This window comes from Pituophis catenifer, unplaced genomic scaffold, assembly GCF_029215685.1.
Source record: "Pituophis catenifer annectens isolate HBS135680 unplaced genomic scaffold, rPitCat1.0.hap2 SCAF_10, whole genome shotgun sequence".
NCBI classification, from domain to species: domain Eukaryota; kingdom Metazoa; phylum Chordata; class Lepidosauria; order Squamata; family Colubridae; genus Pituophis; species Pituophis catenifer.
The window spans coordinates 16,743,684-16,769,483 of NW_027256890.1; the positions used below are offsets into that span (position 1 = coordinate 16,743,684).

At 51.6% G+C, this 25,800-nt stretch overlaps 5 protein-coding genes across 14 annotated transcripts in view; 2 read left to right on the top strand and 3 right to left on the bottom strand.

Annotated features, from left to right (window-relative positions):
* Positions 1-5,335, bottom strand: part of TTC28 (tetratricopeptide repeat domain 28) — a 34,076-nt gene extending 28,741 nt beyond the window's left edge. For both annotated transcript variants that reach the window (XM_070951593.1, XM_070951591.1), the window contains exons 1-2: positions 5,243-5,335; positions 3,144-3,422 (exon numbers count right to left, since the gene is read on the bottom strand). In XM_070951593.1, the coding sequence (XP_070807694.1) occupies positions 3,144-3,422; positions 5,243-5,335 (372 nt within the window). The remainder of the gene's footprint in view (positions 1-3,143; positions 3,423-5,242) is intronic.
* A 299-nt stretch (positions 5,336-5,634) lies between these two features.
* Positions 5,635-12,213, bottom strand: CHEK2 (checkpoint kinase 2). 3 transcript variants are annotated; one of them, XM_070951233.1, is made up of 14 exons: positions 11,958-12,213; positions 11,718-11,842; positions 11,457-11,604; positions 11,269-11,359; positions 10,885-10,993; positions 10,044-10,100; positions 9,725-9,786; positions 9,186-9,285; positions 8,767-8,853; positions 8,451-8,614; positions 7,950-8,065; positions 6,852-6,937; positions 6,285-6,365; positions 5,635-5,770 (listed from the first exon to the last, which is right to left on the bottom strand). In XM_070951233.1, exons 1-14 carry the CDS (start codon positions 12,181-12,183, stop codon positions 5,687-5,689), a joined length of 1,536 nt encoding a protein of 511 aa, XP_070807334.1. In that variant the 5' UTR covers positions 12,184-12,213; the 3' UTR covers positions 5,635-5,686. The 3 variants fall into 3 exon arrangements, with proteins under 3 accessions (XP_070807334.1, XP_070807333.1, XP_070807335.1); XM_070951232.1 differs by having other exon boundaries at positions 11,236-11,359; XM_070951234.1 differs by lacking the exon at positions 5,635-5,770 and adding an exon at positions 6,562-6,606 and having other exon boundaries at positions 6,283-6,365; positions 11,236-11,359.
* A 43-nt stretch (positions 12,214-12,256) lies between these two features.
* HSCB (HscB mitochondrial iron-sulfur cluster cochaperone) lies at positions 12,257-14,866 on the top strand. 7 transcript variants are annotated; one of them, XR_011600832.1, is made up of 7 exons: positions 12,257-12,460; positions 12,543-12,639; positions 12,713-12,802; positions 12,884-13,028; positions 13,129-13,176; positions 13,399-13,598; positions 14,263-14,866. XR_011600832.1 is itself a non-coding variant. In XM_070951236.1 (7 exons), the coding sequence occupies exons 1-7, from the start codon at positions 12,279-12,281 to the stop codon at positions 14,296-14,298; spliced, it is 663 nt and encodes a 220-aa protein (XP_070807337.1). In that variant the 5' UTR covers positions 12,257-12,278; the 3' UTR covers positions 14,299-14,866. The 7 variants fall into 7 exon arrangements, 6 of the variants coding, with proteins under 6 accessions (XP_070807337.1, XP_070807341.1, XP_070807339.1 ...); XM_070951236.1 differs by having other exon boundaries at positions 13,399-13,463; XM_070951240.1 differs by having other exon boundaries at positions 13,129-13,154; positions 13,399-13,463.
* LOC139322215 (solute carrier family 2, facilitated glucose transporter member 11-like) lies at positions 14,423-22,024 on the bottom strand. Its single transcript, XM_070951235.1, has 12 exons — positions 21,968-22,024; positions 20,859-20,957; positions 19,303-19,463; positions 18,802-18,926; positions 18,472-18,601; positions 18,229-18,377; positions 17,714-17,901; positions 17,200-17,310; positions 17,002-17,103; positions 16,717-16,789; positions 15,973-16,100; positions 14,423-14,825 (listed from the first exon to the last, which is right to left on the bottom strand). Exons 1-12 carry the CDS (start codon positions 22,022-22,024, stop codon positions 14,625-14,627), a joined length of 1,524 nt encoding a protein of 507 aa, XP_070807336.1. The 3' UTR covers positions 14,423-14,624.
* Positions 22,025-22,252: 228 nt separating this feature from the next.
* CCDC117 (coiled-coil domain containing 117) lies at positions 22,253-25,059 on the top strand. The gene is made up of 4 exons (XM_070950537.1): positions 22,253-22,455; positions 22,559-22,708; positions 22,788-22,943; positions 23,116-25,059. Exons 1-4 carry the CDS (start codon positions 22,277-22,279, stop codon positions 23,369-23,371), a joined length of 741 nt encoding a protein of 246 aa, XP_070806638.1. The 5' UTR covers positions 22,253-22,276; the 3' UTR covers positions 23,372-25,059.
* Positions 25,060-25,800: the final 741 nt, after the last annotated feature.

Here is a 25,800-nt window from a genome sequence, read left to right on the forward strand (position 1 = left end):
CACCAAGACAAATTCCTTGTGTGTCCAATCACACTTGGCCAATAAAGAATAGAATAGAATAGAATTAAATTAAATTAAATTAAATTAAATTATCCTATCCTATCCTATCCTATCCTATCCTATCCTATCCTATCCTATCCTATCCTATCCTATCCTATCCTATCCTATCCTATCCTATCCTAATGTGCAAGCCATGAAAACATTATTCCAGTTCTATTTCACTGCCAAAAAATGTTTCTTTGGCACTTCAGGAAGAGAAGTTCCACCTGGCCCGGCCCACTGAGGACCCTTGTCTCAACAGAACAGAAGAGGGACAAAACCAGAGGTGCGGAGCTGGCTTCCTGGAGGAAGCAGGATGTTTTTTGGGAGAACATGGCTCAGCTGGGCAGCCAGGCCCTCCCTTCTCAAAGCGCCTGCTGAATCTCCGAGGGACAGACAAAGGTGCAGGTGGTGTTGTCCTGGGTCATACAAAAAAAAAAGCAGAGAAAGAAGCCAGGTAGTGGGGCTGTCAAGGTGGCGGAGGATCCAAGAGGGGTCAGCAAAGGCATATGGGAAGGGGGTTCTGTTACAATCAGGACACAGAGAAAGAACTGTGAAAACTGAGTGGGACCCCATTCTGTTTGAATTACACTGTGCGCCCACAAAAGATGTCTTCAGTTCAGCTGGAGCTGAAATTTTCTGCAGGGTTGATGGCCTTTTGCCAAGAAAAGGCCAAAATGCTTTGGCTCACATGCAGCTCTTAACCACAATTCCTCTCCTTTTCCAGGGCCAGAAACATTTTCAGCCAAAGGGGATGTTTTGGGATGCAAATCCCAATCGTTTTAGACTTCAAATGGAAAGGGCAGAAAGCACCAAGCGAGATGGAGCTTTCCCCCCTTCTGGTTGGATGGTGGGGGGCTTTCATATGGTGGTATCCCCAGGCATGGAGTTGTCTCCCTGAGGAGGGAAGCTCTCCTGGCACTGCATTTGGCATCATTCTGAGATCCAACAGAGACTTTCAACTGCAAGCAACAAGAGCCAAAGAATCCATCGTCTCAGCGACTGGACAACTATCACTGAGGATTCTTCAACTATCAGCGTTGATGATTTTCTCAAAACATAAAATATTAATGCAGCCCGCTATTTATACAACCTGGATCCTGGCCAACAGCTTCCAAAAAAAAATCTGCAGACCACAGCGAGCATCCAGAAACAGCAGAGTCTAAACTAGGAGGCCTCCAAAACCATTCATTTTCTCTTTAGGTGATAGTGGTTACCATCATTCAGAAATTTTTTGAGATTTCAGACATAGACGCATTCAGCATTCTGGAGAAAATTGGAGGCCCCTCCCCAGAAGGGTTGCTCCTCCAAGCATTGGACACCCTGGCTGCTTAGCCTCTTCATCCATACGCTGAGATCAAGGCTGAGACTCAGGTCTCCCTGGAAGGCATTTGTCCCAGGAGTCTTGTCCACTTCCTCTGGCTGAGGCAGAAGAAAACTGCCTTCCATGGAAAAGGAAGCTTGGCCATAAACCAGCCTTGGTGGGAAAACTGCCCCCCCCATCTAAGACCCCAGGAAGCCAAACCACAGAAGGAACTTGCCAGCCTCCTGCCCCCCCCCACTCCAGTCCAGGCAGAAGTGAAATGCTCAGATGCCAAACGAAGGGAAGCACTCTTTGGCATTGTTTGCCATTGGGAAAGCATTTGGATGCTTCCAAGAACAAGAGGGTCTTGTTGGATGTGGTAACTGGGGTGGGGGGGAAAAAGGTGGAATCTGATGAGCCTCCCAGCAAGGTACTTCCTGTCCTGTAGCCCATCAGCAACAAAAGAGAGGGCTCCAAAGGTTGCGCAAGGGGCAAAGATCTGTAGCAGCTGAAAAGGTCTCCCCTGCATACTCAGGTAGAAGAGAAAGTGACAACGGAGTCCAGTGGTGAACAAAGCCCAACGCTTTCTCTGCTCTCTCCATGCATCACGGCTGGCACATAGTTACTCCAAACCTCTGGACTCTACTGAACTAGAAAGTTCCTATGCAGCTGGTTATCGCCTCCCCAATGGACCAAGTAGCGATAAAATACAGGACATTATAATGGTAAAAGGAAGGCTCCCAAAAATTCTGCAGAGGAGGAAGCTACAACTGGACATTCCCCCAGAAAACACCCCCTTCATGTCCTAGTTGAAGACCACTTTCCCATTTTGTTTCTGGCTATCTCAAGAGCCAGAGATTTGCAGAAAATGGCTGTCTACACAGAACAGGATTCACATCCCAGAGACTTCCTGGGGCTGCTCGACAAAGTACGCATGAGCCAAATCTTTCCACCCATCCGTTCCACCACCACAGCCGTCTCTGTCTCTATCAGAGCAATTTACAAGCATTCCTGCCCCTTCCTCAGCTGGCTGCTCTTGCACTTTGCAGGAGGGAGGTGTACCGTACATGTGCAAATCAACAAAATAACTAAGCTACGCAAGCCACGAAAGGGTGCCCAGGAAGGCAGAGGGACTCTGTTTCAAGCCACAGCAGATTAGAGAGTCTACTATTCTGTGCTCTGCTCCTGATAGGCGGAGTGTAGCAAGGCTGCAATTAAGGGAAAACATGCACAATGGGGAAGCGGGATTCTAGCTTTGCTTCCAGCTCCATGTGCAGGGCTTACTAGCACCACACACCTCCTGCTGGGAAGCCTTGCCTTGCCACAGCCGCTTTCTGGAGAGAGCGGGAAGCATGTTTTCTCGAAGGCCCCTGCCCAGTAACACACGGGACTTAGACACACAAACACACACGCTCTGGGGTGAATTACAGCCACTCTGTGGGAGTTCTTCACGGCAGTTCTGACAGGAGAGTTTGAAGGGAGGGGCAGCATCTGGTCCCAGGAATTTCATCGAGTTCTTTGAGAGATCAACCCAAAGGCCATTTTGGTACCCAGATGGTGGGACAGAAGCTGGATCGCTGTTGGTTCAGGAACCCAAGAGTGTCCACCTTCTTGAGGTAAAGAAGGCAGGTCAGGCAGGGAGATGGCTCTCCGTGTAGTGCCAGTTGGGGCTGCCATGCCCCACGCTCAGGTCCCTGAGCTTGGTAGGATGCTCCCATCTCTTGAGCCGGAATTGTGGGGCTCCCACCCTCCATTCCTCACACATACTTCCCTAGACACACTTAAGTGTGGACATCCCTACCTTTGGCCATTTGGGGTTCAGAAGCTGGGCCTTGACGGCATCGTCCAGAGCTCTGTCGTACTGCTGGATCTTCACATATGCTGCAGAGCGGTTGCTGTAGAGGATGCAGTTCTGGGGATCGACCCCCAAGGCTTCACCATAGAGCAGGATGGCTCTATGGTAGTCACCCGCTTGGCAAGCCTGGTTGCTCTGTCGTACCTTCTCCACAAACTCAGCCTTACTCAGGGTGGGCCCGCTGGACCCCTTATCCTCAAGGCTTTTTGACCCAAACAGAGTCATCTGGCAAGGGGAAAGTGGCATTCACTTAGAGACCGTGCAACCACACAGAAGCCATTGGGTGAGCTGTCGTCAGCTTGCCACCTCCACCCTGGAGCAGAAGTGGGCCCTCTCCCTTTTGGGTTTCCCTTGGAGCTAACCTCTCCAAATAAGACACTCAGAGTTATAAGCTGCCCGCCCTCAAACCATAGTCCTTCAGGGAATCGCTGCCTCATGCCACAAATAAAGAAACTTATTTCTTAACGCTCTAATATTATGACATGGGGACTTGAAAACTCGGATCCACACCTTATTCTACCTCTGTAGGAAGATCTCCCACAGCAGGAAGAGAGCTGATCTCTCAGCCATCTCACAAGGCCTGTAGCCTACCCCACCCCTCACCCCATATGCAGTGTCCCTTGGGTCTTTCCCTCTGGTGTCCCTTGGATGAAAGAAAAGCTGTAATATGGCTTTGTCCTCCTCCTCCCTCTTTCTGCACAGGGATCTTGGAAGAGGGAGCAACAACTTCCTGAGTCAAACTAGTGAAAGGATGAAGAGGAGAACGTATGTTCCCATAGGAGGAAAATGCAGCACGATTAATGAAAAGCTGAAATTGGTGGCATTTGGGAGAGCTCCCTCAAGTTAAATCAAATCTTTCAAGGGAGGACTACGATGTCACAGACCAGATGGTTTGCTTTAGATAAATCAAAACCAAAGATCCAGGAAGGCTAGTTACATACAGGTGAGAAGGGAGTTTAGAAAAAAAATCCTTCCTTCCTCTTGGCTTTGTTGAATGTTTAACCCCTCCAGATTACATAGACAAAAGGGCAGGGGTGGGGTGCGGTGGTTTCCTGTCCTTGGAGAGAGAGCTGCTTAAGACAGGCTGCTCTCCAGTCTAGAGTAGCAATAAAACACTATTAGGAGAGCATCACCCCAGTTTTGAAATGACAACTCCGATTTCACTAGGAGTTGAATAAGGCAATTTAGACTGAGCTCTTCAGCTCTGCCAGTTTCCACCTTCCCATCAGGCCTTTGGGAGAAAACAGGGTTTCCTCAACAAATTCAGCACTGGGGATCCCCAAATATGAGTGGAAAGGAAGATCATATCTGTTGATTAGGGGCTTCTGTGGCAACAAGCCGCCCGGGGGCCAAGGCGGCCCTCCAAGGGACCTGAAGTCGGGCAGGGGGCAGATTCCGCAAGACAGGCTGCCAGTTCCTGGTCACCGCTCGGCAGGCGAGTGGGCGAGGGCGGCGCTGCTCCTGCAGCCAAAGGGGATGTTTCAGGCCTTCCATAAACCCACCGAGCGAGTAGTCGAAACAGCCTCGCTTAACCAGGATTTGCGGCTTGTGGAGCCAAACAAGAATTCGGGTCTGGAGAGGGCGCAACGAGTCGGGGACAGGGAGGGGTGGCAAAGGGGGAGCCAAGGGCCCGCGGCTACAAGCAGCCGCGGCCGACAAAGGCCGATCCGGGGTCCGGCCGAAGCGGCTACATGGAGCGGCTCTCCGCGCCCGCTCCGGGGGCCTCCTTGGCGGGCAGGGTTTTCCTTCCTTCGGGCAGGCTCCGCACCCGGCTCGCTGCGTAAAGCAATCGGCCAAGCCAAGGCGACTAGGGGATTCCCCCGCCGGATCGCGTTCGGCCGCCGGGAAGCACAGCCACACGCCACGCCTTCCCCGCTCGCGGGCCTACGGCTCCAGCTTTTCCGAGGACGCCGCCGGGCTGCCTGGCCGCGCCAGAAGGGGGGCTGCACCGCCGCCAGTCGACCAGCGGCAGCTAAGCCGCCGGTGCCCGCGGGCGGGTTCTCGCGCTATGGACCGAGCAGCTCCAGGCCGGTCCCGCGGCTCACCCGGGCGAGTGGCGGCTCTCCCGCGCCGGCTGCTTCTCCGCCGCCGCCGCCTCGGCGCCGCCACGCGCTGCGAGCCGCCTCCTGCCGCTGCATGGCCCTCAGCGCTGCCGGCCCCCGGCCGACCTCCGCGCCATTTTCGGGTCCGGCCGCCACTTGGAGGGGGAGCTGCCTTGCGCCGCGCAGGATAGCCAGGCAGGGCCCGCCCCTTCTCCCTCCCTCCCAGCCAACTCCTGGCGGAGTTTTCCCAAGTTGAAGGGAGCCCTCCCAGCTCGGCTGCCAGGGAAGGGGCGGTCCGCGATGCCAGCCCCAGCCCCCGCCCCCGCCGGGGGTCCGGAGGACTCAGCCGTCGCTTGACCGAGTCGTGCAGCCCAGGAAAGCAAGCAAGGCCCAGCTGGGTTTCAAGTTTTATTAGAGTTTAAAAAAGGGGCTTGAGGCCCTTTTGAGTCAAGGCCCCGGCTGCACTTTCTGCCTCTTGGAAGGTCCAGTCTTCTCGTCCTCGTGGTAGTCTCTTTTTCTGCCTGGGGGCACCTGGAAAGGGGTGGAAGCCACAGTCACCTCTTGCAGAGCAACCCCGTCCTTTGCTGGCCAGAAGCTGGTGCGCGCCCCATGTCCCAAAACAACAGCCGTGGCCAGATTAGGGATGGCCCAAGAACAGCTGCCCTGGAGTGATCTGGATCTCCGTGCCCTCACTGGACACCAGGCCACGTCCTCGTTTGTTTCAGCTCTGCGTGTGGTGTGATGGCCAGGACAGTTAGCTCCTTGTGGGAATTGAAACTCAGCCAAAGGGGATATTGAGTCTCCATCCCAGCCAAGCTGAGCCCCCGAAAGCCCTTCAGATGTTCAAACAGAACATGGGGGACAGAAGAAAGCCTGCATTGGGCCCCACGTCCCCCAGCACTAGAAATGGCACGTTTTAGCCCATGTTCAATGGCACCCATGGGCACCAGACATGGACTTACTGTTTTTTGGCAAGCCAGGTTTAAAATCGCGGAACTGCTTGGTCCCTTCTTCAAGAACAAAAGCAAAGGCCAGGAATACCTACCAAAGTCAGAGGCTCAGGCTTAACTCTCATGTTCTGTGTTTGAGCAAGTAATTGTTGAAAAGTATGCCTCATATGTTCATCCTATGAGGAACACATGTGAACAAGATTTAAGGGAAGCCCTGGGAGAGTCGACATGCACATTGGGCAATGAAGAATGCTGAATGGCTCGGCAGAGGGGACAGAACCTGCAGGGGAAGGGGCATCAGCCCATGCACTGGAAATGAAGACCCCAACCCTATTCAGCATTTTCCTTCATCGCCTTGTTCTTTGTACTCACACTTGCGAAGCAATGATAGGAGTCCCTTTCTGGTTAAGCGATGTTCTACGGAGCACAGCAAAGAAGAGAAATGGCCACAGAAGGAAAGGAAGCCTGACTCTTGCTTGGTCAGATTTGGCTTCCTAGATTTGGCTTACTGCCACCTCTCCATCTTTGACAAAACAGGGCTCAGGCACACCCCCTGCCTCATTCCTCTTCCTGCAGGACCACTCCACTCCTCCTCATCCTCCAGTCTCCCGTCAGCAAGCAGCCAGGACCCTCGCAGATGGGCAAACCAGCTTGGTCCCTACCTGCAGCCAGGGGTGCTCCAAGGCCTCTTCTATTTTCAAGCGCTTGGTGGGGTCCACAACTAGAAACTTCTGAACCAGGTCAAAAGCTGCAACAAGGAAACAACTGACTGTTAAGTCAGGGAAGCTCCACCCTCCTATGGTGCATAAATGCTGCTGATGGAGGCTTTCCTTGCCATGGGCCTGTGGCATCCCTGCATCACTACCCTCTCTCCTGCTGGAACTATGGCAGCAACTGAGAACTTAATCCCCTTGCCCAAACAATGCCACCTATCAGGACCTAGGAGGCCTGTCTTGACTTCTGGAACAGCAGCTCCAACCCTGATGAAAGTCTTCGAATGCTTGGCTATGCTCCCAGGCTTTGTGGCTTGTTTATATGGTTTTTCTTCTGGATGCACACGTTCTGTTTCATCTTCATTATTTGCTTTTAAAATGTAAATTGTCCAGAGTCATTTGGCCTCCAAATTGCATAGATAAATAACCATACCATGACTAACCTTCGGTAAACATGAGCCCAAAACGGGAGAGAAAGGACAGGGATCCCCATCAGTTGAGACAACACCTCTACTTCTGTTCCTCACCTTCCTGTACCATCTAAACATGGAAGTCCTCTCTCTGTCCTGCAGCTGTGGAAATGAAACTAAACCTGGTGAAGATATTATCTTTTACCCTGGAGTGTCTCCAAGTGCAGCTCCTGCCAATCTCCCTAAAGCCACTGACAGAGCGAGCAGACTACAGGAGGGACACTACGGCTCGTCCTTCGCCATTCTCCTTCAGCTTCACCTCCCCAGTGTCTTTAGCCTGAGATGAGACTTCCCCATCTTGGTACCTTCTCAAGGTAACAGTACTAATTGATGGCAGTGCTAAACTTCCCGGTCAGCTCTCTTCAGGCCAGAGAAGCCTGGGTGCCTCTGCAGGGCCCTTCCTTGGAGGCTCACTCAGAATGGGATTTCAAGGCCGGAAAGGCCGCAAACGTTTGGGCAAGTTCAGAGGTGAAGACAAAGGTATGCTGACTGGTCCCCCAAAAGTAGTCAACTCACTCTCTCCCCACATACACCCTGTCTCTGTGTCCTCCCAGTTCTTTGGGGAGCACTGCCATACCATCTCTGGATATATCCTTCCATACTTCTTCAATGTAACAGTAGTTGCCGCTGGTGATTTGTTCTGTCAGAGACGGCCGGGCACTTTTCTTGGAGAAAGGTGGATAGCCAGAAAGGCTGAGCAAAAAGAAGAACAGAAATGTCCCGCTTTACTCCTTTTATAACAGGGACAACTGAAGCTCATGCCCCACTTCTACTAGTCCTCAAAGCAGCCTTTGGCCAGGTTTTGCACCTCTGTTGTCATATGAAATATGACAACTGTAGTGTAAATCCTAAAACAAAGGTCACCCTTTGGCCATGAACGATTAGGTTGCAATGCCAAAGAGATCTGTACTTTGGTCTGGGGCTGCCATACTTTGCGATCCCGGGGAGCAGGGGAAGGGGAAAACTCATCCAGACATTCCAATCTCAGCGAGTTTACACAAAAGTACAGCATTAGTAGTTCTTGTGAAAGATGGGATGTGAAACCGAGTATTTTACCAGCCATACTAAACTTTTTTACCACATAAAAAGAATCACTCCAAGACTCCAGCAGTCCACAGACCGTCCATATCCAGCTGTTCCAGCGAAATGTAGAATCTCTGGAGCAAGATAGTCAGGAGTGCCACATAATGTTTGCATAAGAGAAGTTTCTCCAATGATCTTGGATTGTCCAAAATCTGTAATCTTGTACAAGGAAAGTTGAGAACAGTTCAAAGCTTGAAATTAGACTTTTCTCTGTGCCTGTTAAGAGTCTCATCAGAAATGTACATCTTACTTTGCCCTCTTACTTGATACAAAATGAATTTGTATATAGTGGAAGGCAGTTCCTTACTTACCTTGACAAGGCAGTTCTCTTCCCTAGATGATAAAAGCACATTCTCCAATTTCAAATCCCGATGAATTATGCCATGTTTGTGAAGATACTTTGCAGAGTACCAAAAAGGGGAAGAATCATGGAATAAGTAGACTTTAAAAAGATGAAAGACAGGAGTTTGGTAGCCCCTATTCAAACTGACATGGTTTATTTTTAAGGTATAGGCTTTGGTGGTCTGATTACCATTCATTGCTATTCACAGCTCTACTTAACTTCTGTTTGAGCTTAAAGCCATAAAATGCCCCTTTGACAGCTCCCCATTCCTACTTGATGCAATGCAAAGCATAAACCCACCTCTAACAGCAAATTCAGCAAAGCTGCCATAGAAAATACTGCAGCTGAGCCACCAGCCAAACTCCCAGTTCGTGTTGTCACAATTACCTGCACAGCCAACAACATCTGGTAAAAATAAAGTTTGCAAGTTCTTTCACTCAGCCGTGCTGGTCGCTGAACCTTGTCAAACAGTTCCCCACCTTCCATCCTGAAAAGATTAGAGGGAAGGTGAAGGGCTTTGTTTTCTTCTTGGAAAGCACATGTTAAGGTAATGCACAGAGACCCAGAACTAACCAGGAAAGGTAGGCTCTTCAGGTTGAAATTAGAAGTGGGGTTCTTTGCAGATGACCCCAGATGACCTGATCAATTTCCTGGCTTGCTGGACCTCAAAGTTGTTTGAGCCACAAGCATTTGCGATCAAGGGATCATTCATTAGACACCTCACCTGGACCTCCAAAATCAGGTGCCAAGATAAGCCTTCAAGCAGCACTTGGACAAAGAAGGGGATGGACTCTACTTCATACAGTTAATTGGGCCATGAGATACTATTACCAGCTCATCTTCTAAATATTGCTGGTTTCTGGGAATCCCAGATTCTCATCTGAATTGCAATAAGTCACAGACAGAAACCCAGAACTACAACTTACAATTCCAACACAATATAAAAGTCTTTTCCTTCAAAGAAATCTATTATCCTGATTAGGCAGGGCTGCAGAGAAAAAGAAAGACAATATTCAGAAGTGACTCTTGCAAAACACATTTAAAACAGCAATTTTGTTTTGCTTTTAAAAAGAGGGAATCCATTCATACAGATACGTATCACCTGACTAAGTATGATTTAAAAAAAAATCAAAGTCTTTTTAAAACAGATAAATTTCTCCAGAAACCTTACCAGTAATTCCAATCAAAAGAGAAGAGGAGCAAAACCAGCACAGAATATGCTATTCGCTTTGAAGCGTCACTCACATGGTCGATTCTCTTCAAGATTCCCACTTCTGTCTCAATATTAAAGGGCTTGTCCTGCTGTTAAACAATAAGAGCATCAAAACGTAAAGTCACCCCTGCAGCTTGAACTCATCCCTTTAAATGGAAGCAATTTTCAAAACAAAACAAGGTCCAAGATAGTGATAAGAGTGGCTGCTGTAATGAAGCAAAAACCAGAGGAAAAATAAATAAAAATGTCTGTGCTCAACTGCAAATTAAGTTTAAAAGGGAGACAAACAGACAAAGCAGCTCTTGGAGAAAAGATCTTCACCTTAAAAAGTGGGAACGGTAAATGAAGCTTATTTGTGCAGCGAATCTATTACCACCCATTTTCTACAGGGCTGTACCCATCCACTGAATTGCTGGGGGGTTGGCAATAGGGCAGTTTAAGAGCTTTGTTGAAAAATTATGCACTTGGATGAAATTTTAAGTCCCTTGGTCTTACAAAGGGGTTCCCTCAAGGTCAGGACTGTCAAACTTCTGGCCTGCGGGCCAGATGCATCACACGTTGGCCATGCCCATGCCCAGTTTAGTGAAGGGGGAAAAAGTCCAGATACATCATATGACACCGCGATGACGACATGAGTTTGACATCCCTGCTCAAGGTTCAAGGTAAGGGGTTTGAGTGAGATAATAGACTATCAACATTTTCTTCCTGCATCAGCCTCTAGTGAAAAACACACACAGAATAAAGGCTACACAAAGTCCACAAACACCCAGCCAGATAATGCACAAACATGTTGCATCAACAGTCAGGGAGCAGCCAATATGTTAAAATCAGGGAAGCAATACTCCAGGGTACAAACAAAATGGAAAGACTTACCATTTCTGGCAAAACGTCAGTCATAAACTTTGATTTCCTTATGATTTTTATGGCAACTTTCGTATGGGTGTCCCTTTCAAAGGCCAACTTCACCTCTCCACAGGCCCCACTAACAGAAATAGAAGGAAGGAAATGTTGATGTGAGGGAGACCTAGATGCCTAAGCAGTCTTGTTCTTACTCTCCTCCCCCCACCCCCATGGGCCCAGGGGAGACTCAAGGGCAGACCCACAGAGATCAGGGGGCAGCTCCCGAGAGGACAGCTATGGGCAGCTTTAGTTTAGCTCTCTGGTGTGATCTATTCTGCCCAGACAGTGTGAGAGCCGCTGAGGGAGACCCATGCTGAAACCAACCTGGCCCCCAAGCAAGGGATCTCTCCGACCAACCTGCCCAACGTCTTTGAGACGATGTATTTGTTCTGCATTTCCTTGGGGTATTCCAGCTGATGCCCGACCTCCAAATCAGAGAACACAAACACTGGGAAGGCAGCAAGAGGGCACTCCTGTTACAAATGGCACAAAAGTAGGTTTTCTGTGCCTCCTGCTTTTGGGCATGCCAAGAAAGCTCTGCCTACCTTTGTTGTGAGGCACAGAAAGGGCAATTTTGGCCACATGGGACAGAGGAATCTTCCTGCCCTTGCCCACCACGCGGTCATTGACAAAGGTCCCGTTTGCGCTTTGGTCTTCCAGGTAAGTCACAAAGCAGCCCCGAGGTCCCGGTTCCTTAGCAGAAGAGCAAACTTGGGTCAGCTCCCATCGAGCGGAGGGCGGCAGTGGACCCAGCGCCCCAAAGGGGCAGCCCCCTACCCCAGCTTCCGCCCCCCTCAGGGGCTTACTCTGAAGATGCGGAAGTGCTTCTTGCTGTACTGCCGGTAGGTTTCGCCCCTGGGCAGATCCAGGCTGGAAAAACTGTAGTCGCAGCCGGGATCGCGGCCAAACCAGTACTCGTTCTTCAGGCAGTCTGGACGGGAAGAAGAGCGGCTCCGGTGAGCCCGGGCAGGAGAGGGACGCGAGGCGGCTCGCCCAAGCCCAGCCGTCCGTCTCGAGCCGCCGAAGCCCCCGGGCCGCCTACGCACCGCAGTCCCGGAAGCCCCCGGCCAGGGCGGAGAGGTGTCCCCAGGGCTGCCCCGCCCCCGCCTCCTGGTCCTCCTGGTCCTCGGGGATGGCGGGCAGGTCGTGCGCCGGGAGGGTCTCCAGGGAGCTGAGCGTGCCCGAGGAGGAGCTGTTGGAGGAGCCTGACGGCGGCTGGCTCGGCTGCGTCTCGCCCGCCCGCGGCGGCGACGGCAGCTCCCGGCGGGACATGGGGCCACGGCGCCGGGACACCTTCCGCGCCTCCTCCCCGCCGTGCGCCTGCGCGGGAAGGGGGCGGGGCCTGCCTGCCAGGGCAGCCGGAGCGGATGTGGCGGCGGGCGTTGCGCGCGAGGGCCCCGCGGCGGGCCCGATCCCAGGCGGCCGGGCGCTGCTGCTGGAGCTGCGGGGCCCCGCTGGGTTCGGGGGCGGCGGGGCCCGGCTTCTGCCCCTCGTGCCGCGCTTTGCAGCCGCCGGAGCCCCGCGCGGACCTCTTCGGGGTGCTGGGCTGGTGAGGGGCGCCCGGGGCCTGGGGGGGCGGGGTGGGGTGAGAGGGCGAGGAGGCGCCCGTTGACGGTCCCTCCTCCCCACAGCCCGCGCGGCTTCTCCCTGGACCTGGCCCGGCTCCGGCAGCGCTTCCTGGCCCTGCAGCGCTCGCTGCACCCGGACCGCTTCAGCCGCCGACCGCAGGTGGGAGCCGGTAGGGGGAGCGGGGCGCTGGGGCTGGGCTGGAGGACCCCGTGACCCCCTCCGTGCCTTGCAGGCCGAGCGCGGCTTCTCGGAGCAGCACGCCGCCCTGATCAACCTGGCTTACGGCACCCTCCGCAGCCCGCTCAGCCGCGGCCTCTACCTGGTAAGGTAGCGGGACTGGACGGGGCGGCGGGATGGGGGGCGGCGGGGTCCACCCTGAACCGCGCCCTCTGCTCCCCCCCAGCTGGAGCTGCGCGGAGTCGAGTTGGCGGCGGGCAGCGATGCGGAGGCCGAGCCCGGCTTCCTCGCCGAAGTCTTGGAGCTGAACGAGCAGCTGGCGGCCGCGGACTCGGAAGCGAGCCTGGCTGGGCTGGAGCGCCTTCTGGCAGGTGGGTGGGAGCCTCGGGCGGCGGGAGGGGAGGCTCCTCTGAGCTCCCCTGCGAGGGGGCCGAAGGCTGCGTGGATTCTTCCTCCTCTTCTCTCTTCCAGCAAAGCAAGAGGCTCTTGTGCAGGAGGTGAGCAGGGCCTTTGAGCAAGGTAGGAGGCCAGGTGGGCCACTAGAGCGTTGAGTGGTCTGACTGCAGGCCGGTCGGCCAGTGCATCCCACTCTTGTCCCTCCACACAGCCATGCGGGTTCCTTAGCATCAGCCATTTCTCCTGACTTCCTTTCCAGAGTTTTTCCCTAAGTTCCCACCGTAGTACGGGGCCCTGAGGAGTTCCGAATCAGTGTTAAGGCTTGTTCCGGTCTTGTAATTCCAGATGACCTTCACAAGGCCAGAAGACTCTTGGGCAAAATGAAATACTTTGCGAACCTAGAGGAGAAGGTGAAGGAAAAGAAAGCCCCTTCTTGACCCCTCACCCTGTTTAGGGCAACCCATGATGCATTTTGGCTTGTTGCTTCCTTGACACGGAACCACCGAGGAAGGAGACATTCGGGGACTGAGGGAAGGGGAGGCCAGGTAGCAACCTTGTTCTCTGCTTGGGGGCCTGAAGGAGAAGCTGCCTGTGAGGGAGCCCACAAATCAAAATAAAGGCGCTCTGGGGATCCATTTCGGTTTGTGTATATGAAAGGCGCTTGGCCAAGATGGTGCCTACTTCTTGCGTCTCCCTTGGCAGAAGTGGGCCAACCATGCTTGGAGAGACTTTTTACTGCCCTGCAGGATGGTAGACATTAGGGCAGGGAAGCGGGTGCCATTTGCCCCACCCTTACTCCCTGCAGCTGGGAGTCTAGAGCGTGCTGGGGTGGATTCACAGAGGTTGCTGGGACTAAAAGGGAATGCGGTCTCCTGCCCAAAACCGTTCAGGAAAGTTTATCGTCGCATGTGCCCTGAATGCCATTTGAGTGGCTTCGCTCAAGGACTACAAACAAGATGTGGGGTCCCCTCCTGATACTGGGGTTCTCACAATGTTAATTTTACCAAGTTGTGCATATTTTATAAGCCTCTATTTCCTTCATGATTTCCTAATTAAAATGCTGTGAATTTTTATTCTGTCCAGAGAACTACCCAAGAGCTTCCCATATTATAAATAACATATTTTATATGGAGCGCTATTACCCTAACATGTATTCTCCGATGTGAGCCTCTCCCTCTTGATTTTCTCTCCAACTGTTGCTGTTTCTAGTATGTCCCTACTGTGTGCAACAAACCTGATCGGTGAATGGTGTTTTGGAGGCCAACTGCCATGTCGGCCCTGCCAACTTTACTCCCAGCAGCTCTTCCTGCATTCATCCCCTTGACTGGCACGGCTCAGCTATGTTCTAAATGTGAAGACAGGAGCCAGATGAAAAGCAGCCCTTTATTGTACAGGCCCTGCTCTCTAGAAGGCGGGGGGGGGGATATCCTCAATGCACGGACTCCCCTGCCTTTTGCCAGGGTCTGCCTGGGTATCTGGCAGGCTCAGAGAGGTGCAGCTCCTCTGGACCCAGCCGCCTCTTGGAGAGCCTCTTGGGATGGCGTCTTGATTGCCCAACTCCAAACCAGCTCTTAGACCTCTAGGCAAAGCTGCTGTCTCTCGTGCGATTCTTCATCCGGCTCTTTGGCTCTCCTGAAGTTGAGCTTGTGAAATTCTCTCTTAATTTCTAGAAAGGTTTTGTTCTTCGTCTCGGGAATAACACAGAAAATGAAAGTGGCCACTGCGCTGCATTCTAGCAAAAACACAATGAAGCAGTATTGCTTCAGGCCTTTCTGAAAAAAGCAAAAAAGTAAAAAGTGAATGACCACAAAAACCTGCAATGACTTTATTTTATCCATCCCCTCTGGGCAAGTTGGACTAGTGGTAACTCTAGTCTTTGGCTACAGCCAGCCAAGCCTCCTGTCCTGGTCCAAGGCATCACCTCAAGCTGTACAGAGGCATCACAATGGGGGGAAGGGGGGAGTGTCACTGAAGACACATCAGGCAGTATGCATTCCCATTTCTGCAGTAGTATTTCACAAATATGTTTTCATTAACCTTCTTGTCAAACTTCTATACTGAAATTAAGAGCGGCTTCTAACAGAGCAGAAGGGAGACCTGGCTCTCCCAAACCAAAACCTTTCTGTCCCCAGATGGCACAATAGCCTTTTTCAGGCCTCCTATCAGCTGCCATCTTATTATGCTTCCTTGTGCTTTGTTGCTATGCAGTGACAGACTGCCATGAACTCTCGGGAGCGGGAATGCTTGGGGAAACAAAAGTAAGTACCACTTCAGTCACCCAGCTGGAAGGAGGGGTTCGCCTACCAAACTCTGCTTGGACTAACCTTTAGGAAAACATCTTGCCTGAACCAGATTGGTTGCACTGGGGTGAGCAATGACAGACAGTTGAAGGAGAAAAAAATAAGAGATTTTGGCAAGAGATTTTCAGTTTTGGCTTTGCACTACTGCAATACACTTGAACTTTAATAACCTATATACCTTTCCCAACAAATGGAGCCAAGGATCGGTTAGGGTTTAAGTGATGGCAGGTCCGACACTTTCCTTGAAAGAGATAAGGGCCAAAGCAGATCCTTTTTCTCGGGTGTCGAGCTTCAATTCACTTTATGCCCCACTTTGCAAAGCAAATGATCATAGGCTGAATATTATTTAAACTTGGACCACCTCTTGATAATCAAATATCTAAAAATCATCTCCACAAAGTATAGAGTCATAGAATAATAAGGCTGGAAGGAACCTTGGAGGGCTTCTAGTCCAACCCCTTGCCCTGGTGTCGTTTCCTCTGAAGGTATGCAGAGGAAGTGTTTTGATCATGTCAACCCCTCACACCCCTGGGAAGCTTCAGCTGGGGATGAAGTCAACCACAAGAGATGGCCCAAAGCACAAGGCTGGAACCAGAGTCTCATAAAAGGACCAACCTACCACAACAAAGGGGAAGAGCATGCCAACAGCGAAGAAGCTCAGCCAGCTCACTGATCCTGCAATGGTGTAAGCGGCAGGGCGTGAGGACTGCATGAACAATTCGGTCGTCAAAATGTTTGTCACACCACCTGAAGGAAGGGCCCTTGTTAGACAGAAGGAGTGGACGTGAATTATGTAAGAGGCACGGTGCAGAGGACAGAGGGTAGAGTTCAACCTTCTGGCAGGCATGGTGAAACAAAGCAGAAAGCTAACAGAGTATGGGTTTGCTTGTTGGGGGACATTTACTTCAGGTCTATGCAGAAAGATGGATGAAGCATGTTTTTTTATTCCAGAGCAGAGCAAAGAACTTCAGTAGCTGCCATCTTGGGCTCGTCAGAAAAAGTTTTGAATAGAGGTGTCTGAAGACACCTTGTGTAAATCCATCTGGACAGTGAACACCTTGGAAGGTCATTTCCTACCCACCTCTTAATTCCTTAGGCAAGCATGCAAAAGCAAATATTTATTATAGTCAGACCAGCATAAATGGATGCATGCAGTACCTCCAGGTTGGTGATTCTAAGATTATATAGGACAGATGTGTTATCCAGGCTGAAAAAACACCAAGCAACAAGAGCTCCTGGTTTGGTCCCCCCCTCCCTTTGCAAACATGGCTGCCTTAAGACAGGCCTCCTCAGCCTCTACAGGCAACTGTCAGACCCTGCAGGCTTGCACGTGTGAATTTCACCGTAATCAAAAAAGGGATACCTGGTCCAAGGCCAAAGCTCAAGATGAAGGCAAATATGCAAGCCATGCTCAGATATGGTGCCCATGCATACACCTGAGGAGAAAGCATAGGACAGCAGGTTACGTATTTCCTAACTAGTGGAAAAAGTCTGTGAGCCAAGGTGGTGGTGGCATTGCTAGTGCTATGCCGGTAGTAGGTGATGCTCAGCATTTACAGCCACTGTTGCAAAACCTCCTGCAGGTGGGTGCAGTGAGCAATGGGCACGCTCACCCCCTTAGCTGGAAATGGGGAGGTTCCCCAATTACCTGGAAGGTCAGGGAGATGGTCAGGATAATGCACCAAAGCATCATAAGGCAATAGCCTCCCAGGATCAAAGCTCTCCTCCCCAAGGATTCAACTAGCAAACCCTGCAGGAGGAGGAGGAGGAGAGTAAAGTTACTTGCTCACTCAGTGAGAAAAGAATCCCTTTGTGGCCACGCGGAAAGCCTGATTCTACTACTTACACAGGTGAGGGCAGTGAGGCATTCACACATTCCTGTACCTAAAGTTACATAGGGGATCTTCTCGGGGGGAATCCCTGTCTCTGCAAAGACGTAACTGGCATAAAAGTAAATCTGAAAGAACAAAAAACTCAATGAGGAAGGGAAGACGCTGCAAGAGGATACCCGTTTCGCTTGCCAACAGGGCCACCAGCAGGGAACACCTCTGTCCGAGTTCATAGAACCAGCTTTGGATTGCAGCTCACCAAAGACTGCGTTGTGACTAAACTGCATGGCCTCAGCTCTGCCTTTGAACTTTGCTGCCAATGCTCAGGAGGAGATCCGACTCCCACACCTGCTATGTGCCCCCAGTTATCTCGGCCAGAGGTGCTTGGAGAGCAGCAGTTGCATGGAAGAGCTGAGCACCCAACTAGGATGTGGACAATTCCCATCCTGCTCTTGGTTCAAAGCTGTCGGGAAATCTGCCTGTGGCAGGAGCTGGACCGAGGCTCCTGACAAAGGGTGCCCTGGCACTCACTGCGTTGATCCCACTGAGCTGCTGGCCCATGGTCAGACAGATGACTGCAATCAGCTGCCAGCGGATGCTACGGTCGGCAAAGAGCTCCCAGGGCTTCTTTGCCTTCTCCCCTCCGAGGGCAAAGTTCTCTCTCTGGATGTCCTCCAGCTCCTTGTGGTAGCGCAGAGGACCATGGAAGCGCTTCAGTGCTGGGAGGAAAACAGGGTTCAGCCTCTTGGGGGGGGTGTTCAGGCCCACCTGAAGCCACTTGGCAGGTCCAGCAGGTTCACCTTCCGCAGCTCCTCCCTGGCTGTGACACTACTGAGATGAATGGGGATTGATTTGCCCAGAGCTCTCCCACCCCTAGTTTGTCCTACAGACATGGGCGAGATTCAGGAACATTTCTTTCTGGCTAAAACCCCAATGGGCAGAAGGAGCTGCTGGTTTGGAGCTGCTCCCTGGCCTGAAAGAATGTGCCCAGTTCCCTCTTGGAGGCTTGGGAGGCACGACTGCCAAAGGCTGTGGGCCCACTGTACCTTTGATACCCTTGGCCTCGTCCCCTCGGTCTAATAATGTGAAACGGGGACTCTCTGGAAACCAGGGAAGGCTCAGGAGTTGGATTATGGCAGGCAGGCCACAGCTCAAGAGCAGGAAGGGCCAGCATTCCTCTCCCCCCAGCAGCTCCCTGTGGGAAGCAGCACAAAGGCAGCTCTTCAGGCCCCTAGGCAGCCAACTACCGCCTATGCTGGGGCCTCAGTGATCCAGAATTCAACACTCACCTTAGACCCATCACTTGCCCGGTCAAAATACCTCCTGTCAGGAAGATGGAACTGCCTATCACCATGGCCCCTCGAAGGTGTCTGGGGGCAGCTTCACCTATATAGAGAGGCTGCACACAGAGTCCAATGCCTGAAAACAGAAGAGGGTCTAAGGAGCAGGGTTTCTCCCATACATTTCCGAAAAGACCTGCAGTGGAGAGGCTGCTGCTAATAGAAGGAAAGCGCCACTGTCCTCAATGAACAGCACACCTGGTGCAGGTTGGTCTCTCCCTGGAAGCACACGATTCATTAACTAGGGATGGATCCAGAGACAAAATCCAAATGCTTTACCTGTATTCATTCCGATCAGAAACCTCCCAATGATCAGCAATTCGAAGAGCCCCGTTGGGAAGCTGGCCCACATCAGGATAGCAGCAAAGAGGGCAAGGAGGTTATTCATCAGCAGAGCTCCTTTTCTGCCAAAGGAGAAGGGAGTCAGAAGAGCCACTGAAGAAGGGAATGGAGGAGACCCCGGAACAGGTCTTGACGGCTGCGAGAAGGTTGGCCAGCAGAAAAGGTGGGTGGAGACTCTGGGTTTCCAAAGAGAGGAGGTTTCCTCCCTGAAGGGGCTGGTGCATGGCTGCCATTTGCTCAGGCTCCCCTCCCTTCCAGCCACAGCACCGAACCCATCCCTGCAGTGTCTCTTCCCTGGAATGTCAACTCAGGCCAGGTAATCGCTCTCTTGCAAAGACAAAGGATAGACAGGGGCCTGTCCGCTTCCTTCAACTCTTTGGAGGAGGAGGAATTGCCGAAGAGTAAAGGAAGCATGCCTCTAGGAATGATTACGCTCACCTGCCCAGCCAACCAGCCATGATGCCCCCAAGGTGAGCCCCAAAGAACCCGCCTAGGGAAAAAATAGAAGCAATGGTGGACCAGAGAAGAGTCAGCATGCTGGAACTCAGCTTGGTTTGGTAACGGCTCTGCCAGGTACCATTGAGGAACTTGTGGATGTGCTGAAAACCCAAAAGGAGAATAATGTGGGGGATGGTAACGGTGGTGCTGCCTACTTCCCATCACCAGTATGGGGCAAGCGTTTCAGCCTCCTCAGCTAAGGGTTTTACACAGGCTGCCTGGGACACACACACCCTCAATCGGAAGCAGAGCAGCACAACTCTTGGCAGAAAGAGGCCAAATGAGTTGCTAGGAATCTGCCTCTTTGCTTCCTTCCCCATCTTGGAGACCGAATCTCTGACATGCCCCACCTGCTGGCTGGGGAATTCTGGGAGGTGGAGTCCCCAAATTCCTTAATGGTCGAGGTCGAGAAATACTGGGCTAGAGATGGCTGCAGACACGTTCAGGGAACAGTCAGCTGCCACCGAAAGATCTAGCATGCTATGCGCCCAGTCAGTGGGTAGAGAATGGCCATGGACTCCTTCCACTTCTTCCAGAGGTCCTGGCTGCAGAGGGCCTCTTTCTGAGGAGATTCCTCGCCCCTCTTCCTGCATTTCCTGGGCTTGCTAGATGCGTCTCACAGAATGAGCCCTGAGGCAGCCTCTGGATTTCAATGCTGTTTTGGGAATTGTCTGTTTATTAGCCACCTGTCTGAAATGATATAGGGTCTCCTGCTTAAGCAGAGGGTTGGACTAGAAGACTTCCAAGGTCCCATCCAGCTGTATTAGGATTGATCTCCTGAACTGCAGCTCAGCCTGTCAGTCTCCATCGCAGTGTGAACTATGCATACACATGTGTTTAGCACATGCTGTTGTCCCTCCATGGTTACTTTTGTTTTTAATTGTCTTAGGAAGCATGAAACACTGCATTAAATCAATCTTGCAGAGTTTAATTAGTGAGGGAATCAGCTGATATAGGAAGAGTCAGCTGCCTTGGCACCAGACCCATTTGTTGCTCTGATCTTTACTCCAGGGAGGCTTGTCAAGTAGTGCTGGGACTGGAGGAGTAGGTGTTACTCTGGGAAAGGATGGCATCTCACAGCTTGGCATTTCTCCCCCAAAATGGCTAGATGAACCAGAATGGGGGACCATGGCAGAAGGGGGTTCAGTTGCCCTGCTAATGATGCCCACACAGTATTCTTGACAATCTGGCAGATATTTGCGCCTAAGCCTTCCAGGACCACATGTCTCTTGCATCCAGGCAGAGCTTCACTTATGTGGGTCCTGGTAGCCATTCCATACCTCCTGCCATTTCCTTCATCATCAGGCAATGGACCTTGAGCATTTTCAGCCCAGCTGGACATGGGAGCCTTTTTCAAATAAATCATGGACAATGGGAAGTCTATGCTGGTTCATGCACCCTTCCACCCTGCTTCCTCTGAGTTGGGTAAGTGTGAAGAGAAGAATCTACAGCAGAGCAGCCACAAATAGCCCTTCAAGATGCTTTGGAGGTCTTACCTGAGTGGGGGCACTAATGAGAGAAACATTGTATCCGTACTGAAAGGTCCCTCCAATGCCAGCTGCACACACGGTACCAAGGAGGGTCCAGGTTGGGAGCTATAGAAAGAGGAAGTCCCAAATGCCATGGTCAGGGAGGGCTGGACTACTGGAAACTAGCAACCCTGAGTGCCCCATTCTGGCTCAAGCAAAATGTGTTTGGGTTTGGCAGATCATAAGATTGCCAGACCCGTTGGGAGCCGTGGGTGGGTGCATGGGATGGGGGAGGGTAAGCCTTTTTTAAAAATCTGAGCTATTGTTTTCCCCAGCCAAGGAAGAAGCTTCAGGAGAAGGAAATCACAGCTTGTGGGTGGACCATCAGTAACAGCCAAGGGTCTGAACTACAAAGTAGAAAGTAACTTTTTAAAAATACATTATTAAATGTTAAACAAATATTAAGTCAAAACAGAAGCAAGCAAACAGAGCAACTAATCAGTGGAAGAAGATCATGCTGTTATTTCTTCTCCCACTCTTTGTGGTAGTTTTTTTCCTACTCAGCAGCAACCTTCATACTCCTTCCCATACTAGCTCTCCTCCTGGATCAATCTAGACTAAAAGTTGGACACCCAAATCTCTTGCCTTTTCATACACACGTTTGAAACTCCTTTGGCTACTGGAGTGGGGGGAGTTCTTGGATGGCAGGCAGAGCAGGAGGTGGAGGCAACCTCCCTTTTACCACCCGTTAGAATATTTTTCAAAGGAAAAAAGGTGAGAAGGTGGCAGTTAAGAGGTATTCCCCCTTAGAAAATCCCAAAGCTTCTGTCAGGTAGGTATGTTCACTGCCTTGAGTTATACAAAGTTATAAAAGTCAAATAAAGAGACAGACCGGGCAGCTTTGACCGAGTCCACCCCACCGCCCTCCATAAAACCCGGCTGCGGGTCGCCCGAAACCCCAGTGCTGCGGCCGCAGGACGGCTCCGATGCCGGCCGGGGAACGGGGCTGGAAGCTCCCGGCGACCCGCAGCCAAAGGAGAGGGAGGCTCTCCCAGCGACGGAGCTCCTCGGGCCGCTCGGAAAGCAACTAAGCGCCGTCCCGCCGAAGAGCAGCGGGGGTCTTCCCTCTCCCTCACCTGGCGCCGGGGACTCCGGTGGGCTCCGGCCCTGCGGACCAGCGGCTGCCTTTCCATGCTCGCCCTCCGAGCCGCCTGGGCTACATACAGCCAGCCAGCCGGGGGAGCAGCGTGTTTTATGCCGGCCCCGCCCCCTCCTTGTCCTCACCCCCCCCCGGCACGTGCAGCGCCTACGACTCCCGGCAAGCCACGCGCGCGCGTCCGTCACCTGCCGGCGTCTGCGGCGCATCTGGATCACGTGCCCGAGCCCGTCCGGCGGCCTGGCGGCGGCACCCCTCACGAACCCACGGCCGAGCGGCCGGCAACGCCATGGCCTCCGGACCGCTGCCCAGCGCCTTCCCGCCGCTGTCCCCGCGGCTCCGCGCCCGCCGCCTCGCCGCCTCGGGGCCGGCTAGACCTCCGCTCGGCGCACGGGCCTCGACGGTCAGCCCGGCCTGCGCCCCGCCGCGCGTCTGGAGGAAGCACCGGTTGGAGGAAGAGCCGGAGGGGTGAGCGGGGCCGGGCCCCAGGCAAGCAGGCAGGCAGGCAGGCAAGCAGGCGGGGTGTCCGCCGCGGCGCCGGGTGCCAGCCTCTTCGCTGTTTCCTCCCCAGGTGCCCCCCGGGCAAGAAGGCGGCGGGGTGGCCGTGCTGCTCGGGGGCGACCCCCGACCCGCCGGAAGCGCCCTGCGAGGAAATGGAACAGGTCGGGCCGGAGCAGCAGTGCGAGGCTGCTCGTCGGAGGCTGCAGGAGATCGAGGACAGGTGAGCCGGCTGCCCGCCCGCGATAGAGGCCGCCCTCCACCCGCGCCCCTCTCACGGGGCTTCCTCCTTTCCCCGCCAGGATCACCGAGGAGGAGGAGGAGGAGGAAGAGGAGGAGGAGGGACCTGCAGGCCGGCCCGAAGGCCACCTGCCCACCCTGGTCCTGTCCCACACCCTACAAACCGGACTGAAGCAAGATTACGAAGGAACCTTGACCAAAAAAATCATTGAGTCCATGTATGTCTAGCAGTGGCTCCAACAGGGAAGGGGGGAATTGAATCCCAGCCATCTTACCAGCTGCCCCCTTGGGTGTGGTAGCACCCCTGCCCCAGAGGAGAGACCCCGAGCAGCCTGGGCAAGGGCTGCTCCCCAGAGATTGATTTTGACCCTGGTGCTTTCTCTCTCTCAGGAGCCGTCCATCAATGGAGCTGGTGCTTTGGAAGCCTCTCCCTGAATTTCTCCCTGAAAAAGGAGGCCCGGCTTGTATTAAAAGCTACAAGCCATTGGTCACAGAAAGACGCCTTGGAAAGCTAGCAGCCCTGGAAGCTGCCTTTCCCTCACAGACAGACAAATTCCTGACGCAGTCTCAGCAAGCAGAAATGCCCTTGACTCACTTCGGGGCAGTTGGATCAGGTGGGCCTGTGGAAGAAGAGATGGAGCTGTAGAAGAAGGGAACAAAGCAAGTTGCTTTACCTTTACTTTCTGGACAAGCAGAGATTGAAAGATGCCGTTCATTAGGAATCCAGGGGCTTAGTTATAAATCTAGGATGCGGAGAAGGCACTTGGGGCTCCTGAAAATAAGCTGGCTGGTTCTTTGAGTGCACCTTGTCACAGTGAGATGTCCCATCCTTTATGCCCATTAAGCCTGAAGCCTTGTTTTCTTGGAGCACCAGTCTAGAGTTTGGATCTTTTTAAGAAATTTGATTGCTTGTGACAAATACAGCATTCATTTCTGCTACAGCCTTTCAAAGTTTGAGTTGAGTAGGCAAACCTGAAGTTCCTATGTTCTAGCAATTGACAGGAAATGTCTGTTCAGGCATGGGGATACAGATCCGTCTTCACCAACTCAAGATCAGTTGGTGGCATTGACTTGCAGACTCTGTTGTATGAACAGAACATGTGAACCATTGAGCCAGGAGTGATTCACATTGGCAAAAGCCCTCTGTGCCCTATGGTTCCTCTCTTGAGAATCTCAGTGGGCACTAGTAACATTGAGGGAAATAGATCATGGTTGTGCCAACCTAGCTGAGCACAGCTATTGGTAGATAATGTGCCACTTAAACATCAGACTGCCTAAGCTGTCATATTATGCACTTTTTAGCTTCTTGTGTTCAAGGAGCCAATTGGCAGCCTAGTGCTCTGAAATTCTTGCAGCACCACTGTAAATGAAAATTATTGCAGGAATGTTTATGTATAGGAAATAGTTTTCCTAGGAAAAGCTCAAGTTTTGCACACTGCCTTCGAGAAAGCCAGGAAAGGCAACCTCAGTTGATTTTTTCCCCTGTGAAGGAGGACAATTGAAAGTAGCTTGTGCATTTTGAGTTCCATTTTAAATTTTCTGCAGATACTTTCTTGGTTCCAAAATGTATTAGCTTTCATAGCTAATAATCTTGTTTAAACTTAACATTGTGCAGATCTCAGCAAATCTATTCTGATGTTTACAACTCAGTTCTTTATATTGCTACTTTGTGAAGTTGCCTCTGCTTTTAAATAACCTTTTCATTTAGCAAAAGCCTTTGTGCCTCTCTTCTGTTTGAGTAGCAAGCCCGTGTCACTCTAAAAGCTTGTAATCTTAAATTAGGGAAGGACCCAGACAGCCCTTCTGTGCGCAGAGATCAGAAACCAGCTCTCCCAGGGAGAGCATAGCAAGTGCCAAGCAACCAGAGTGGGAATTGGCTTTGCCTACATCCTGAAAAACCCAAATCTGACTTTTATCAGAGCTGTTTCAGGTTAATGTTGGTTAGATTTTGCTTTGGTGTAAGAAAGGAAAAAAGGACGTCTGTTTCTTCAACTGTACATAAAGTAACATTCCCAATTGTTGGATTGGCCTTGAAATTACCTTCTCCTTCATTCGAGGGATTAAAAAAATCTTTTGAGTGTATCCAAAAGTGTAATTTTTTTGAGGGCTAGATGGACACCCACTGGTGGAACAAGAATTGCTTGAGAGATGGGAATTTTGGAAGCGTTTTTTGTTGGATAATTAATATAGACACCAGCAACACTGCATTGTGGTCTGTCTGCCATTGGGCCAAATCACAATTTGTATGTCAATAAACATTTTTTTTTAAAAAAAATTGTAAAATGATGTACATTGCTAACAAGTACTAAAGATTTGTCAATACCTTTTACTTTACTTTGCTGTAATCAATTGAACTCAGTGGTTTTGTGAGCTGCCAGGGTGACACTTTCAGAAAGTCCTGAGGTAATCAAGCATTTTAGTCTATAGCCAAGGAGTAGTTGTACAGAGAGACCCTCAGTGGAAATCCCAAAATGATTTCAGCTAACCCTTTTCCACACCTATGCAGATAAATGTCACACGACCCTCCTTAGCACTGGAATGACAATTTAGCACTGTAGCCTTCTGTTGCTCAACTTGCGGAAGCTTTAGCTAGGTGCTTCCTATGGTTCCCTGGTTCAAATGAGAACTTTCCTTCCTGCTTCTGTAATATTTGGCAGGTCTGTAACTAGCATTCCATCAGTGCAAAATTGAACCACTTTCCACTTATTAAGGACATTCAAGTATACAATTGGGCAATAAGCATTCAGAGAGACAACCCCTATAGTAGAAGGAAGATGGGAAGAAGAAAACTATGTGTGTTCTACACAGCTGCTACTTTTGTGATGGCTGGCCAAGGTTTAACCTTCCCTAAATTTTGCACACACCGTAGTTTAGATTGCCTTATTTCAAGTAATAGTTTATATGGCTAAGAATGCATGTGTATTTAAAGGTAAAGGTTCCCCTCGCACATATGTGCTAGTCATTCCCGACTCTAGGGGGCGGTGCTCATCTCCATTTCAAAGCCAAAGAGCTAGCGCTGTCCGTAGAAGTTTCCTTGGTCATGTGGCCGGCATGACTAAACGTCAAAGGTGCACG

Bases quoted from the DNA above. Each gene is read 5' to 3' on its own strand.
- HSCB (XM_070951236.1), top strand. From the start codon at position 12,279: ATGTGGCGGCGGGCGTTGCGCGCGAGGGCCCCGCGGCGGGCCCGATCC. The intron at 12,803-12,883 runs GTAAGGTAGCGG...GCTCCCCCCCAG, and splicing joins TCAGCCGCGGCCTCTACCTG to CTGGAGCTGCGCGGAGTCGA. The intron at 13,177-13,398 runs GTAGGAGGCCAG...TTGTAATTCCAG, and splicing joins GAGCAGGGCCTTTGAGCAAG to ATGACCTTCACAAGGCCAGA.
- CCDC117 (XM_070950537.1), top strand. From the start codon at position 22,277: ATGGCCTCCGGACCGCTGCCCAGCGCCTTCCCGCCGCTGTCCCCGCGG. The intron at 22,709-22,787 runs GTGAGCCGGCTG...TTTCCCCGCCAG, and splicing joins CTGCAGGAGATCGAGGACAG to GATCACCGAGGAGGAGGAGG. The intron at 22,944-23,115 runs GTATGTCTAGCA...TCTCTCTCTCAG, and splicing joins AAAAAAATCATTGAGTCCAT to GAGCCGTCCATCAATGGAGC.
- CHEK2 (XM_070951232.1), bottom strand. From the start codon at position 12,183: ATGTCCCGCCGGGAGCTGCCGTCGCCGCCGCGGGCGGGCGAGACGCAG. The intron at 6,366-6,851 runs GTAGGGACCAAG...TGTTCCTCATAG, and splicing joins TGGAGCACCCCTGGCTGCAG to GATGAACATATGAGGCATAC. The intron at 5,771-6,284 runs GTAGGTATTCCT...ACCCCTTTCCAG, and splicing joins AGCCTGAGCCTCTGACTTTG to GTGCCCCCAGGCAGAAAAAG.
- LOC139322215 (XM_070951235.1), bottom strand. From the start codon at position 22,024: ATGGAAAGGCAGCCGCTGGTCCGCAGGGCCGGAGCCCACCGGAGTCCC. The intron at 20,958-21,967 runs GTGAGGGAGAGG...CTCTTTCTATAG, and splicing joins ACCGGAGTCCCCGGCGCCAG to CTCCCAACCTGGACCCTCCT. The intron at 17,902-18,228 runs GTACAGTGGGCC...TTTTCCTCCCAG, and splicing joins CGAGGCCAAGGGTATCAAAG to CACTGAAGCGCTTCCATGGT.